Below are 14183 nucleotides of genomic sequence, written 5' to 3'. Positions count from 1 at the left end.
ATATAAATGTACTGAGTCCAACCTGAAAGCCTAAGTCATGGATAAATAGAAAGTCTGAACAGACCAAAATCTATTATAGTATTATAGTATAATCTATTATAATATCCATCCCGATATAGGTCTGTTCACTTTTGAGATTGAATCAGCAATCAGAACTACAGCAAAAAAGGTCTGCAAATGCCTTTCTCCCAAATTCTCACAAGCACTTAGAGAAGAATTAACGATAATCCTTGAATTCTTCTAAAAACTGAAAAGGAAGGGACATTTCCTAACATTTTATGAGGCCATCATTTGCCAATAAAAATGCCAGAAAAGAAAGCAAAAGGCCAGTGTCCCTTATGAGCAGAGGTGTAAAAGTCACCACTTCACAATAAAGCAAGTCCGACAGCACATTAAAAGTCTAATACATCATGACCAGATAGAATTTAAACACAAATGGAAGGATGTTTGGCTCAATATGCAAAAATCTATTAATGTGATACAGATTCCACACTAACAAAATAAAAGGTTAAAATTACGTGATTATATCAACAGGAAAAAAAGCATTTCACAAAATTCATCAAACTTTCACAAAAAACACAAAGAATAAAATGAGTTTATTAAAATTAAATAACTCACATTATATTAATATAAATTTGTTAAATGCAAAGTCTACTTATTATGCAGGAGGAAGAAAGGAGTTAATAAATATTCCACATTTTTATATTCCAGAATATAAGAAAGAACATGTTATCATTATGAAACATACTGCTTATGTTGTAAAAGTTAAATATTGGGTCTGTTAGCATATTTTTAGTTAATAGCACATATATACTAGCCTATATTTTCTTTGGAAATCAAATGTTTCTGCAAAGTAGAGGTCACCATGTCATTGAATTCTTAGAAATAATTATACATATTATGAATGCATTCCTAATAAATTCAGTAACACAACGATTTATACATACAAGAAATTTATGTATTATTTTGATAAAGTGAGACATTTGACAATTGCATTTGAAAAATATGTTTGATAGATACTAGCTGCTGTTTTATTAATAAATTAGTAAAGTCTAGGTTACGTTATTGGCAGTTTCTTTCATTTGCTGTGTGGTATGCTCTTTTTATGTAATTCACAATATGGTATATTTTATAGATTAAAATGATTAAAATTTAATTATAATTTTAATAATATAAAATATTGGTTTATATTAAGGGAAAGTTGCTTGAAAGGAGAAAGTACATTGAGCCTTTCTCCGAGAAACAGCTTTGAAAAAGAAATCTGGCGGTGCCAGTATTGTGGCACAGCAGATTAAGCTGCCCATGGGCACCTGGCTGTCCTGGCTGTTCCATTTCTGATCTAGATCCTTGATAATGTGCCTAGGAAAGTAGCAGAAGGTGGCCCATGTGCTTAGGCACCTGCATCCATGTGGGAGATTTGGATGAAGCTCCTGGTTCCTGGCTTCAGCCTGGCCCTGTGTAAACCATTACAGCTATTTGGGAGATAAACCAATAGATGGAAGACTCTCTCTCTCCCTTCTGCTTTGGCCTCTCTGTAACTCTTTCAAATAAATAAGTCTTTTTTAAAAAGAAAGAAAGAAATGAGGAAATTAGAATTTGTGGAAAAGAGGTAATAACATCCTAAAGGATTATTTAAGGAACTTAAGAGACCTTCCTATTGATGTGTACTTTGGAAGGAGCAGATAATAGCTCACTACTTGAACCCCTTCTACTATAGTGGAAGAACCAGATGGAGTTCCTGGCTCCTGGCTTCACTTCCTCCCTGCCCAGTGTCTGCTATTGCTGACATTTGGTAATGAGCCAGTGAATGGAAGATCTCTCCTTATCTCTCCTCTCTCTCTCTTACTTTCCCTCTCCTTCTTCCTCCTTTTCTCCCTCCCTCCCTTCTAAATAAATTGAAAAAAATAAAAAATTAAAATTAAAATAACAAGCCAATAACTGAAAATATTCAAATGATTTGTTGTCTGAATATATGCCATTAATGAGCCTTATCTATGATCCACTCACTTGTAAAAACAAATTTATGAAGTGACTATGTGCTAGGATTTAAAATAAATAACAATAATAATAACTATTAAAAAAAGTTATAGGTCTGGCGCTGTGGTATAGCAGGTAAAGCTGCCGCCTGTGGAGCCAGCATCCCGTATGGGCACCAGTTCAAGTCCTGGCTGCTCCACTTCCTATCTACCTCTCTGTTATAGCCTAGAAAAGCAGTAGAAGATGGCCCAAGTCCTTGGACCCCTGCACCCTTGTGGGAGACCCAGAAAAAACTCCTGGCTCCTGGCTTCAGATTGGCCTAGCCCCTGCTGTTACAGTCACTTAGGGAGTGAACCAGTGGATGGAAGACCTATCTCTCTCTCTTTCTTTCTCTCTCTCTGCCTCTGCCTCTCTGTAACTCTGCGTTTCAAATAAATAAATATTTTTTAAAAGTTATTAAATAAAAACAAGAATTATAGAGGATCTCTCTCTGTGTTTCTCCCTCTCACTGTTACTCTACCTCTCATGTAAAGAAATAAATCTTTAAAAAGAATAACCAAGGAGTGGAAATAATATACTCTGAGCAGCTAGAATGTCATCATGTATACACAAGCCTTCATGAACAATTATCAAAGGTTATCTTCTCAGTCTATTTACTCATCATTTAGACTGACTCCCTGCTTTCTTTTTCTCTGCAATGACAAATTAGATGTTGAGAATCTGTAGAGCAGAGAAAGATCTGATGCTGGAGGAAAATGCTCTGACAACATAGGAAGTGACGGCTGACAATTTCACAGCAAGTAAAGGAACATGACATTCAACTTAGGGTTGAAAGATGAGTAAAAATTTGTAAGATGAAGAAAGCAGGGGGAGCATTACAGCCATGAAAAGCATGATCGGTAAAGACAAGGGCCTTGCAAGGTCACTGTAGGTGATGAATGAAGAGTGGCAGGTATGTCATATTGATGGAAGGGGTATTTGTGAAGGACGGGTGGTAGGATGAAAAGATTAGACTGAGAGTGATGGGTACTTTATGGCAAGTTATGAAGTTGGGATTTCATTTTGAAGCAATGAAAAAAGAACAGAAAAATAACATTTATAGGAATCATTAGGTTCACGGTTCATTGTGCTGTGAGTAGAGACAATGTATCTCTGTATGCTAGGAAAGCGCAGAACATCCACCAACATCCCAGACTTAAGTAAGTTTTTCTAGAAGTTTGCTGAGAATAGCAAGAGTCCTCCCTACTATTTTCCCTAACTTAACATGTTTAATCAAAACACGGGAGATTTCACCTAGTGTTTAGGCCATCATGGCTCACTGTCCTTATTACAGTGTCTCACAAGCTTTCCATCCAGGTTAGTATTGCATATATGTTGTACTACCTCCAATATAGCACAAGAAATCAGGGCTGTATTATTTGAGATACGAATCCAAATGTGTGTAAATAGTATGTAGCTTTTTTGGTGTGGAGATCGGTTTCCTTCCCTCTTTTACAGACACCATCTCTAGAGTGAATTATCTGTAAAACGTCTAAATTTTACCTATTTTCTAGCAGAGAATCTGGCTGCTGCAGTTTCATAGATGCTGGTAAGTGACACAAGACTCTTGAGTCTTAGAGAAATGACCTTATTGCTTAAAATACAACAGGCAGAAAGAGCTTCATGCTTACACCGTTTTCCATTTACTCCCAGGTTCCACCAGGACAATACAGAGTGACTCAGGTGAATGTGGCACACACACTGATTTTGTTGCCTGTCGGAGGAACCTAAGGTTCAGGGAATACCAAGCCTTTAAAGGAGGTTGTCAGCAAATTGCTTACACCTTGCCTGAAAGGAGACATTATCTTTATCATTCTGGTTAAAGAACAAATCTGTCTTGTGTCTCGAGAGAAGGCACTATCTCTGTATTCTAATAAGATTTGAAGTACAAGTACCCTTGAAAAAAGTCTTTAAAAATATACCAGTTTTTCTTTCTTGGGAAATGTGCTACAATAGAGAACAATCTTGCTCTACTGTTTCAGGGTAGAGTTCCAGCTATCACAAGCATGATATGAATAGCAGAATGAAAGAAAGGTGGAAGAAAGGGTGAAAGGAGACCACCTTTTAAATTGCAAGCTCATTTCTTATATATCCATTTGTCAGAACTCAAGCACATGATGATATGAACTTGTAAGAAGCTGGAAAATGATATCTATTTTAGGTGGTCACATGCCTCTTTAAATATTGCTGTTTAAGTTTTCATATAAAAAGGGAGAATGTGTATTGGTAGACATTTGGATGTTTCTGCCACAATATCAGACTTTTCCCAGAACCATGTACCATTCTGCATGCATCTTTCCTCCACTCTAGATACCTTTTACTACATATACAGGGCCACTTCTGCCCATTTTTCATTAGTCAATTGATGTATATCTCCACTGGAAAGTCTTTCCCAACCCCACTTTTTCATACTCTTACTCCCAGATATTTAACTGTATTTAATATCTATATTTTAGGAAAAATTATTTATTATTTTACATAGTTTATCAATAATATACTTCAGGGATGGCTACAGATAGGGCTTCCAATATCAATATCTAAATATTAGAATATTTTGTTAATTAGCTTGTGATATTAGTTATAGTTTACACTCACTATATTTGTTTATCCACCAAAAATTGTTGAGGCAGCCTTTTCCCTTAGCAAAATCGAAGTGTTAGAATCCCACAACCCCAGAAGTATGTGTGTCAACTTTGGAACACTTCCTAGATCCAAAAATGTTTGGTCCTTTGTTTCCCAAATAACAGAGAAGGCTTTCACCTGATCCCACGAGAAGCCTTGCGGAGCCTGCTGTTGAAGCACTCCTGTGAGTGTCTTTCAGTGGAACTTTTCCTAGGAAGCAGTTGTTAGAGTGCCTGAGCAGGATTCCACAAGCTTTCAACAATATACGTGAGTGCCTTTATTCCTGCTTTTACAAAAATGTGAGTGCATGTTGAAAATCAGCCTGAAACCCTCACCATTGTAAGGCCCAAATGATCAGCAGCGTTGTGAGCTCAACCCTCATGGAGCCCACTTATCTTTATTCATCAGAATGTACCCATGTTTACCAAGGGACTCCTCCAACTGTAAATCCAAAACTCAATTCAGGTCAATTTACCACATCCAAAATTTGGTAGATTAACCTACCCAAAACATGGTCACTTCACTCTTAATTTCTCCATTTTGCTTTGCTAACTCCCACTCTACACTTGTTATGATTCTGCAACTTCTTTTTTTTGTTGTTAGGTTTCCTATTTTACTTTAACACAACATAAGATCTTTGAGGGAAGATTTCATTTTTTTCTTTGAAATATCACCATGGGGCCAGTGCTGTGGCATGGTAAGTTAAGATTCCACCTGCAGTGCCAGCATCCCATATAGCCTCTGGTTCAAGTCCCAGCTGCCACGCTTCTGATCCATCTCCCTGTTAACATTCCTGGGAAAGCAGTGGAAGATGGTCCAAGTCCCTGGGGTCCTGCACCCATGTGGAGACCTGGAAGAAGCTCCTGGCTCCTAGCTCCCGGCTTCAGATTGGCAGAGCTCTAGCAATTGAGGCCATTTTGGGAGTGAACCAGCAGATGGAAGACCTCTCTCTCCCTATCTCTCCCTTTTTCTGTCTGTAACTCTGACTCTCAGATAAACAAATAAATCTTTAAAAATAAAAAGAAAAGAAATATCACCATGGCCAATGTTTGCTTCTGAAGTTTAAAAAAAAAAAAAACAACAAGTGTTAGTTTCCGATTCTAGAGTACGATGATTCATCTGTGGAAACTTGTCAATGAAAAAACATCTGCTTAATTTCTAGTAAAGTAAGACTTTGACAAATGGTAGATAAAATTATTATTATTTTTATTTATTTTTGACAGGCAGAGTGGACAGTGAGAGAGAGAGAGAGAGAGAGAGAGAGAAAGGTCTTCCTTTGCCATTGGTTCACCCTCCAATGGCCGCCGCTGCCGGCGCACTGCGGCTGGCACACTGCGCTGATCCGAAGCCAGGAGCCAGGTGCTTCTCCTGGTCTCCCATGGGGTGCAGGGCCCAAGCACTTGGGCCATCCTCCACTGCACTCCCGGGCCATAGCAGAGAGCTGGCCTGGAAGAGGGGCAACCAGGACAGAATCCGGCGCCCTGGACTAGAACCTGGTGTGCCGGTGCCGCTAGGCGGAGGATTAGCCTGTTGAGCCACGGCACCAGCAGATAAAATTATTAACCATGTGTTTTGGGAACACACACACAAAAGAAATAATTTTAATGGAATGAATTAAACAACTCTTTGTGGAAAGGGTACAGATTAAATGAGGCTATATATGGCAAAAATATTATAAATAATTTTATTTAGATTTTATGCAAAGACTTCTGACATTTTTCTCAAGTACAATTCACAGTTTGATTGATCCTCATCTAGCATACAAAACTTAATGCATATGGGGAACTAGAGTTGTGTTATATAATTAGAGAATTTTCCTATGCAGTAAAAGATCAGGTGTCTATCCAAGGAGACATACTAAGTGGACAGTGGGCAGTAAAGAGCACAAGTTATTAAGAAAGCATCATCGAAGGATCTAGGTAGAAATTAGTATGTGAAAAGGCAAATGGTGGTGAACAATCAGGCTTCTTAGGTTATTGGAGTGATTTAGTATGGCTGGATAAGGTAAGTGGTGATAATGAAGATGGAAAAGAAAAGTTAGGTCTAAATCAATAAAGTCACCTGGATCCTACATTGAGGAATCTGGCATAGCTGACACTCAAATATGGAGCCAAAATGAATTGTTAGTCATTCCAACATTTTGTAATGTTGAGGCATGTTTTATCAAGTAATCCTTCGGACCACTGGAATACACTTGGCCAGAAAGCTATTGTGATAGCATTATAATGATTTTACAATTTTCCTTGAGGAATTATATATTATTTTTGAGCCAAAGTGAATATTTATAAAATAGGAATGATTCATGTCACTGCCCTTTCTAAAACTTTTACACAATCATTATCTTGTCCAAGTTGGTAGATTACATGGGGCTCTCCCCCTTTTTTTTTTTTTTTTAACAATCTTTTGGGCTACTCTTTCCATGGTCTAGCTAATTGGAGCTTTTCTTCATTTTCCTTTCATTTCATTCTCAATGACTACATACAAAGTGCTCATTCCTGTTGGAATGCTTCTAGACTTTCTGAAAATCTGGTAAATGCATCAAATCCTGTGTAAAAAATCTTTTTTTTTCTAGTAGACAAGCTAAAAATCTCTGGAGTGCTTAAGCACCAAGTTAGAGTCAATAAGAAACCAATTTTTTTAAAGTGGGTGAGTCTAAGACTAAAAGAATTTTAGGCTGTGCGTTTAGGAAAAACAATGCCAAAATTTGAACATACCAATACACAGAGAATCCTAGAAGACACAATGCAAGTGATGGACCCTGAGGTTTAAAGACCTGTGCTTGATTCTGGGACATAATAGAGAAAGCAACAGATATTGATGCTTTTTCTTAAGCATTTGTTTACTAGGAGGGAGAGAGAAATACAGAGCTCCTGTCCACTGGTTCATTCTCCAAATGCCTGGTGGCCAGGAACCCAATCTAAATCTCCCATATAACATGGCAGGGGCCCAACTACTACTCTGTCACCTGCTGCTTCCCACTGTGCACGTCAGCAGGAACCTGGAATTGGTGTCAAATACAGACACTTCCACAGGGAAAGGGCGGCCTCCCAACCTACCATCTTAAATACTCTGCTGCACATCTTCCTTCCAGCATTGGTTCTTTCAGCTGTGCGTGGTTCAGATTGAACAGAAATTGCAATTATCTCATGATATTTCAACATGAGGTTTTGAAAGAATGCATTCATTTTGTTAGGATAAATCATGAAATAAATGCATTGGCTTTTCTATGTTTTGAAGACTCTCTAGGAACAGCAACACACATTTATTAAAACTTAAAGCTATCTACAGATTGTTGCAGTAGCAGTATTTATTTTGTGAGATAACACAGAAAGGAAAAAGAAAAACAAGAAAGACTTCCTGGCTATGATATAAAGTTTGAAAGAATCAAGAGGAGTCAGGGATCAAAGCAGAAACATAAGAATCACTAACATACACAGTTTTAAGGAGTCAGGCTCTTTACGACCAACCACCACAACGCAACATTTATTCACTGTTTGGTTATATTTTCTTAATTCACCAAGTGAGTCTTTGGCTGTGCTGTCCTGAGATGACCCATCTGTCCCTTATTGGAAAACCACCCACATTTTCAGGAAATTGATATAATTTTGCTTCTGAGTCCATCAGAACACACTCATCCATTTTAAGCCATGAGCTGATGTATTATTTTTCCACAAATAAAGGTATATTTAAAAAGCCTAAATTTAAGACAGAGGTTCATTGTCTTTTATTACTCTTAATTGAAAAAATTATTCAAAATAAATTTCGAGGAAACATTAGCCAGGTTAGAATGACCCGTTATGTGCTGAATCTAAAACAAGAACATTCACATTAGCAGAGGCGAGAAAAAAATTTAAAAATCTGTCAGAGGATGATGCTGAAATATTATCTGCTATGAGTCTGAAGTGAAAGAGCTCTTTCTAATGACTATGTTCTGAGTAACACAGGAAAAGCATTCTGCATTAAGAGACAGTCATCAAACTACAAGATTTAGAGGCCCTTCAATCACACCTGGGGGAGAAAAAGGAGCCCCAAAGAGAGCTTTTACCTTTAAAAGGGAACGAGTATTGGACTTAAAAAATTTTTAAAAATAACCATTCAAGACATTTTCTTAGAATAGTACTAAAGCTTGGCAAATCGCAATTAAAATGTAACTTATTTTAGTCAAAATACATCATAACTAATTTGATCTGTATATGTGCGTTTTCATAGCAAAATAATGTGACAAATGAATAAGATAAGGAAAGAGCAAGAATACTTCTGATCCATGTTGAGTAAATTTGCTGTGTTGACAAGTATTTTTTCTAATAATTCAAGAACTAGTCACATTACTATAAGTGATAAGAAAAACCCACTAAATAAGCAAACTACTTACATAAAATTATTATAAAGAATAGAGAGGTAAGAAAAAGGACTATGCTTTTTGCTACAGGAATTATGCAGATTAACATTCTAGGGGCCAGCACTGTGGTGCAGCGGGCTAAAGCCCTGGCCCGAAGCGCTAGCATCTCACATGGGTGCCAGTTCTAGTCTCAGTTGCTCCTCTTCCAATCCAACTCTCTGCTATGGCCTAGGAAAGCAGTGGAAGATGGCCCAAAACCTTGGGCCCCTGCACCCACGTGGGAGACCTGGAAGAAGCTTCTGGCTCCCGGCTTCAGATCTGCACAGCTCCTGCCGTTGTGGCCATCTGGGGAGTGAACCAGCAGATAGAAGACCTCTCTCTCTGTCTCTGCCTCTCTTTGTAACTCTTTCATATAAATTTTTAAAAATCTTAAAAAAATTAACTTTCTAGAGAACGCACATTCTACTATTTTAAGTTTTACTGGCTTTGAGTAGACACACCACCAGGTTAGTTTTGGTTTCAATATTTAATATAGAAATTTGAATTTTGCTACTTATTTTATGTGCTTATTAATAAACTGAATTTTTTTAGGTAGATAAATCATTTTAAGAGGAAATATAAATAGAGATAGAAAATCATTAAACATTTATTGTATGTCATTATTCTAAAAATTAAAGAGATATAATAAAAATGAAATAAATACAAATATTTAGGAAATAGAGACAAGATTTTACTATTAGCTTACTCTATGTTTATCTTCTTGGAAAACCTATTATTTCATCAAAAAACAAATGGAATTATCTTATGCATTTAATAAAATGACTATTACAAACACACAAAAATTATCTTGTCCATTTTAATGCTGCAATTAATATACACATATTTACGATAAACATCCAATATATAAAATATTCAAAAACAAAAATCAATGTTAATAAACTTAGAATAACTTATGCCAAAGTTAAAAGGTTCTAAAACACATTCAGTATGATTTTAAAAGATACGATACTCAAATGAAAATATTTCAAATTTAAAAAGCTTATATTTCTTGTAAATATGCAAATATTTATTTGCAGATAAAATCCTAAAGGTATTTTTTTAGAGAGTGGCTTTTCAAAATGATAAATCTATACTAGAGTTAAAATGGAAGAGCTTAAATAATGTTTAGATTCATTATTTATTTATTCTTCATTGATAAATCTGAGCCTAAAACAAATCTGAATGAAGCGTGAAGAAGACTAACCCTTGAGAATCAAAAAATAATAAAATGCTATAAATACATAGGCATGAAATTAGCATAGCAAAAAGGCATTCAATTAGAAAAAGGAGAAAATTAGAAAGATGCTTGAGAAAGCCTTTCCAGCATTCACACCTGCCAATATCCCCTTCCAGAAAAATACAGGTTAGAATAATTAGAATAACTATCCATAAACAAAATCCCCTTCACAAAAGCTGAGGAACAAGATGAGAGATCACAGATCCTACATGCAGCCGAGAAGTAAGAAATGACACATTGACAAAGATCAGGAGGATTGTCTCACTTACATTACATTTGCCCCAACTCCAGACTCCACAGCAAGGAAAGAGACACCCTCCATGTGGGGAAGAAGAGCAAATGAACTCTAGACTGCAAAGCCAGGAGCCAGGAGCTTCTTCCTGGTTTCCCAAGAGGATACAGGGGCCCAAGGACTTGGGCCATCTTCTCCTGCTTTCCCAGGACATAGCAGAGAGCTGGATTTGAAGTGGAGCAGCCGGCACTGCAGACGGTGGCTCTACCCGCTATGCCACAGCGCCGGCCCCAGTTTATTTAATTTTAATCAATGTACTAAGTAATAATTTTGTATTTATACACACATATTTAGAAAAACTAGATTATCAAAAGATGGATAGAGCAAATCATTCGATATTTACTTGACAGATATTGTGAATATGTACTACACCTAAGGATATAACAATGAATGATGTAGACAAAAAACATTTAGATATGCTTTCACATACCATATATACACACGTGAAAACAGAAAAGAACGCGTGAGTAAACTCAAGAACTATGAGTACAGACAGTTTGGACTAGTGTACATGATGACCTATTTTAAGTAAGATTGGCAATAATGATTCTCTGGTCAGAACATCTGGGTAGGCCATCTGACATATGGAAGTGCAGGATGCTGCTAAACATCTTACAATGCATATGGCTGCACCTTACTCTCAACCAAAAAAAATTATCTGGCCCAGAATATCAAGATTGAGAATTATTTCCAATTTAAGGTGATAATAATTGAATGCTTGAAAAAAGAATAGACTGATAAAATCATGCAAATAAATATACATTGAGTATTGCATATTTGATAGTCTCCTGAAGATCCCGTGGCTATTTTAAAAGAAAGTAAATATTCTCATTATATGTGTTTGTGTGTAAATATATGTGTGTGTGTGCTTATATGTAATACTTCTTAATCAGCCTTAAAGTGAAGACATTTTGGAAAGTGTTTTATGTGTAGAGGGCACTGTTCTTTATTTGTCAATTACCCATAAATTTATAAACACCTAAAAACCAAAATATATTTTAGAAGTAATTTAAAAAATCAACAGACACATGTAACTTGTACAGACTTATGAGATACTACCTGATGCTTCAAAAAGTATATACATTGTATAATGTGCAATCAGGGTAAATAACCCTATCCCCTCAAATATTTAGTATTTATTTATGGTTGAAGCATTCAAAATCCTGTCTTCTATATTTTAATATAAACATTATCTATGGTCACTCTATTGTGCAATATATCCCCAGAAATTGTGATTCCTGTCTATCTATAACTTTGAACACACTAATTAAAGTGTTTATTGAGGGGTTGATGTTATGGAGAAGAAAGTAAAACTGCCGTCTGCAACACCAGCATCTTATATGGGCACTGGTTCCAGTCCTGGCTGCTCCACTTCTGATCTAGCTACCTGCTAATGGTCTTGGAAAAAGCAGCGGGGAATGGCTCAAGTGTTCGAGCCCATGCCCTACCCACATAGAAAACTTGAAAGGAGCTCCTGGCTCCTGGCTTCAGCCTGGATCAGGCCCTGCTGTTGTAGCTACCTCCTGAGTGAACCAGTTGATGCACAATCTCTCTCTCTCTTTCTCTCTCTCCCCCCCCCCAACTCTGACTTTCAAATAAAGGAATAAATCTTTACCAAAAAAAAAAAGTGTTTATTGAACAAGCATACTAAAAATTACTTTCAAAAATATTCATTTGGCGGCCGGCATGGTGGCACAGCAGGTTAAGCCACCTCTTGGGACACTGACATCCCATATGAGTGCTGGTTCAAATCCTGGCTGCTTCACCTCCAATCCAGCTCCCTGCTCATGTGCTTGGGAAAACAACAGAAGATGACCCAGTTTCTTGGACCTCTGCAGCCACATGGGAGACCTGGATGAAGCTCCTGGCTCCTGGCTTCGATCAGGTCTCTTCCTGGCTATTGTGGCCACTTGGGGAGTGAAACAATTGATGGAAGATCTATCTCTCTTTTATTCCTTCTCTCCCTCTGTAACTCTACTTTTCAAATAAATAATCTTTTGAAAATATATCCCTATATTATTTATTTGAAAGAGTTACAAATAGGGCCAGTGCTGCGGCTCACTAGGCTAATCCTCCACCTGCGGCGCCGGCACCCCGAGTTCAAGTCCTGGTTGGGGCACTGGATTCTGTCCCAGTTACCTCTCTTCCCATCCAGCTTTCTGCTGTGGCCCAGGGAAGGCAGTGGAGGATGGCCCAAGTCATTGGGCCCTGAACCCGCATGGGAAACTAAGAGGAAGCACCTGGCTCCTGGCTTCGGATCAGCGCAGTGCGCCGGCTGTAGCGGCCATTTGCAGGGTGAACCCACGGAAGGAAGACCTTTCTCTCTTTCTCTCTCTCTGTCTAACTCTGTGTGTCAAAAAGAAAAAAAAAGAGTTATAAATAGGTAGAGACAATGAGAGAGGTCTTCCATTCGCTGGTTCACTTTGCAGATGGTTGCAATGGCCAGAGCTGCACCAATCTGAAGCCAGGTCTCCCACATGGGTGTAGGGGCCCAAGGACTTGGACCATTTTCCAGTAGTATTCCAGGTCACAGCAGAGAGCTGGATTTGAAGAGGAGCAGCTGGGACTAGAACCAGTGCTCATATGGGATGCCGGCATTTCAGGCCAGGGCTTTAACCCACTGCGCCACAGCACTGGCCCAAATAAATAATCTTTAAAATTATATATTCATTTGAAAATGTTTAACATATATAGTCACTTGATATCATTTTTATTTTCCCAGAAAAACAAAGAGAAATCTACTCACTTGCCATTCAATGCTGCTACACCAACTGTGCTTCGAGCAATAGACATGCTGGCCACAAATGTCCACTGTTGGCTCTGTGGATCCCACCTCTCCACAGTATTCAGATAGCTCCAGCCATCATGGCCACCCACAGCATAAATAGGGCCTTCAAGTACTGTTACACCTAGGATGATGGGGAAATGAAGATTGTGCCTAAAGTTAATAATATATTATATACTTAAAAACTTGTTAAGAGTGTAGATCTCGCATTACATGTTCTCATCCCAATAAAATAAAAATTTAAACACTTGGAATGGATTTATTTCAGTGAGCTTTCTTAAATCAAATGAACAATGCAAAAACTATGATCACATTCAGTGTAGACTGCAATTGCTCAAAACCATTTGCAATCAGGAAGAAACTGCCTGCCATTAATCGATTCATTACATTAAAGTGCAAAAAGAATGTTTACAAGTAAAACTATATTTGATCTGGATGTTTTATAAAAGAAAATCAATTCCCTTATTTAAGAAGAATAAAAGTTAAAAAAAAAAAAAAGAAGAATCAAATCTAAACATCAGAGATGGTATTTCTTTTTTTTTTTTTTTTTTTTTTTTTTTGACAGGCAGAGTGGACAGTGAGAGAGAGAGAGAGAGAGAGAGAGAGAAAGGTCTTCCTTTGCCGTTGGTTCACCCTCCAATGGCTGCCGCGGTTGGCATGCTGCGGCCGGCACACCGCGCTGATCCGATGGCAGGAGCCAGGTGTTTATCCTGGTCTCCCATGGGGTGCAGGGCCCAAGCCCTTGGGCCATCCTCCACTGCACTCCTGGGCCATAGCAGAGAGCTGGCCTGGAAGAGGGGCAACCGGGACAGAATCTGGCACCCCGACCGGGACTAGAACCCCGTGTGCCGGC

The 14183-nt window shown here is 37.9% G+C and overlaps 1 protein-coding gene across 2 annotated transcripts in view; it reads right to left on the bottom strand.

Moving 5' to 3' along the window:
- KLHL1 (kelch like family member 1) overlaps positions 1–14183 on the bottom strand; it is a 385849-nt gene that overhangs the window by 31859 nt on the left and 339807 nt on the right. For both annotated transcript variants that reach the window (XM_062195308.1, XM_062195309.1), the window contains one exon: positions 13292–13454. In XM_062195308.1, coding sequence (XP_062051292.1) covers positions 13292–13454 — 163 coding nt within the window. The remainder of the gene's footprint in view (positions 1–13291; positions 13455–14183) is intronic.

Source organism: Lepus europaeus, chromosome 6, assembly GCF_033115175.1.
Source record: "Lepus europaeus isolate LE1 chromosome 6, mLepTim1.pri, whole genome shotgun sequence".
Lineage (NCBI taxonomy): Eukaryota > Metazoa > Chordata > Mammalia > Lagomorpha > Leporidae > Lepus > Lepus europaeus.
The sequence above is the reverse complement of the archived record's forward strand: the minus strand, read 5'-3'. Positions and strand labels throughout refer to the sequence as shown.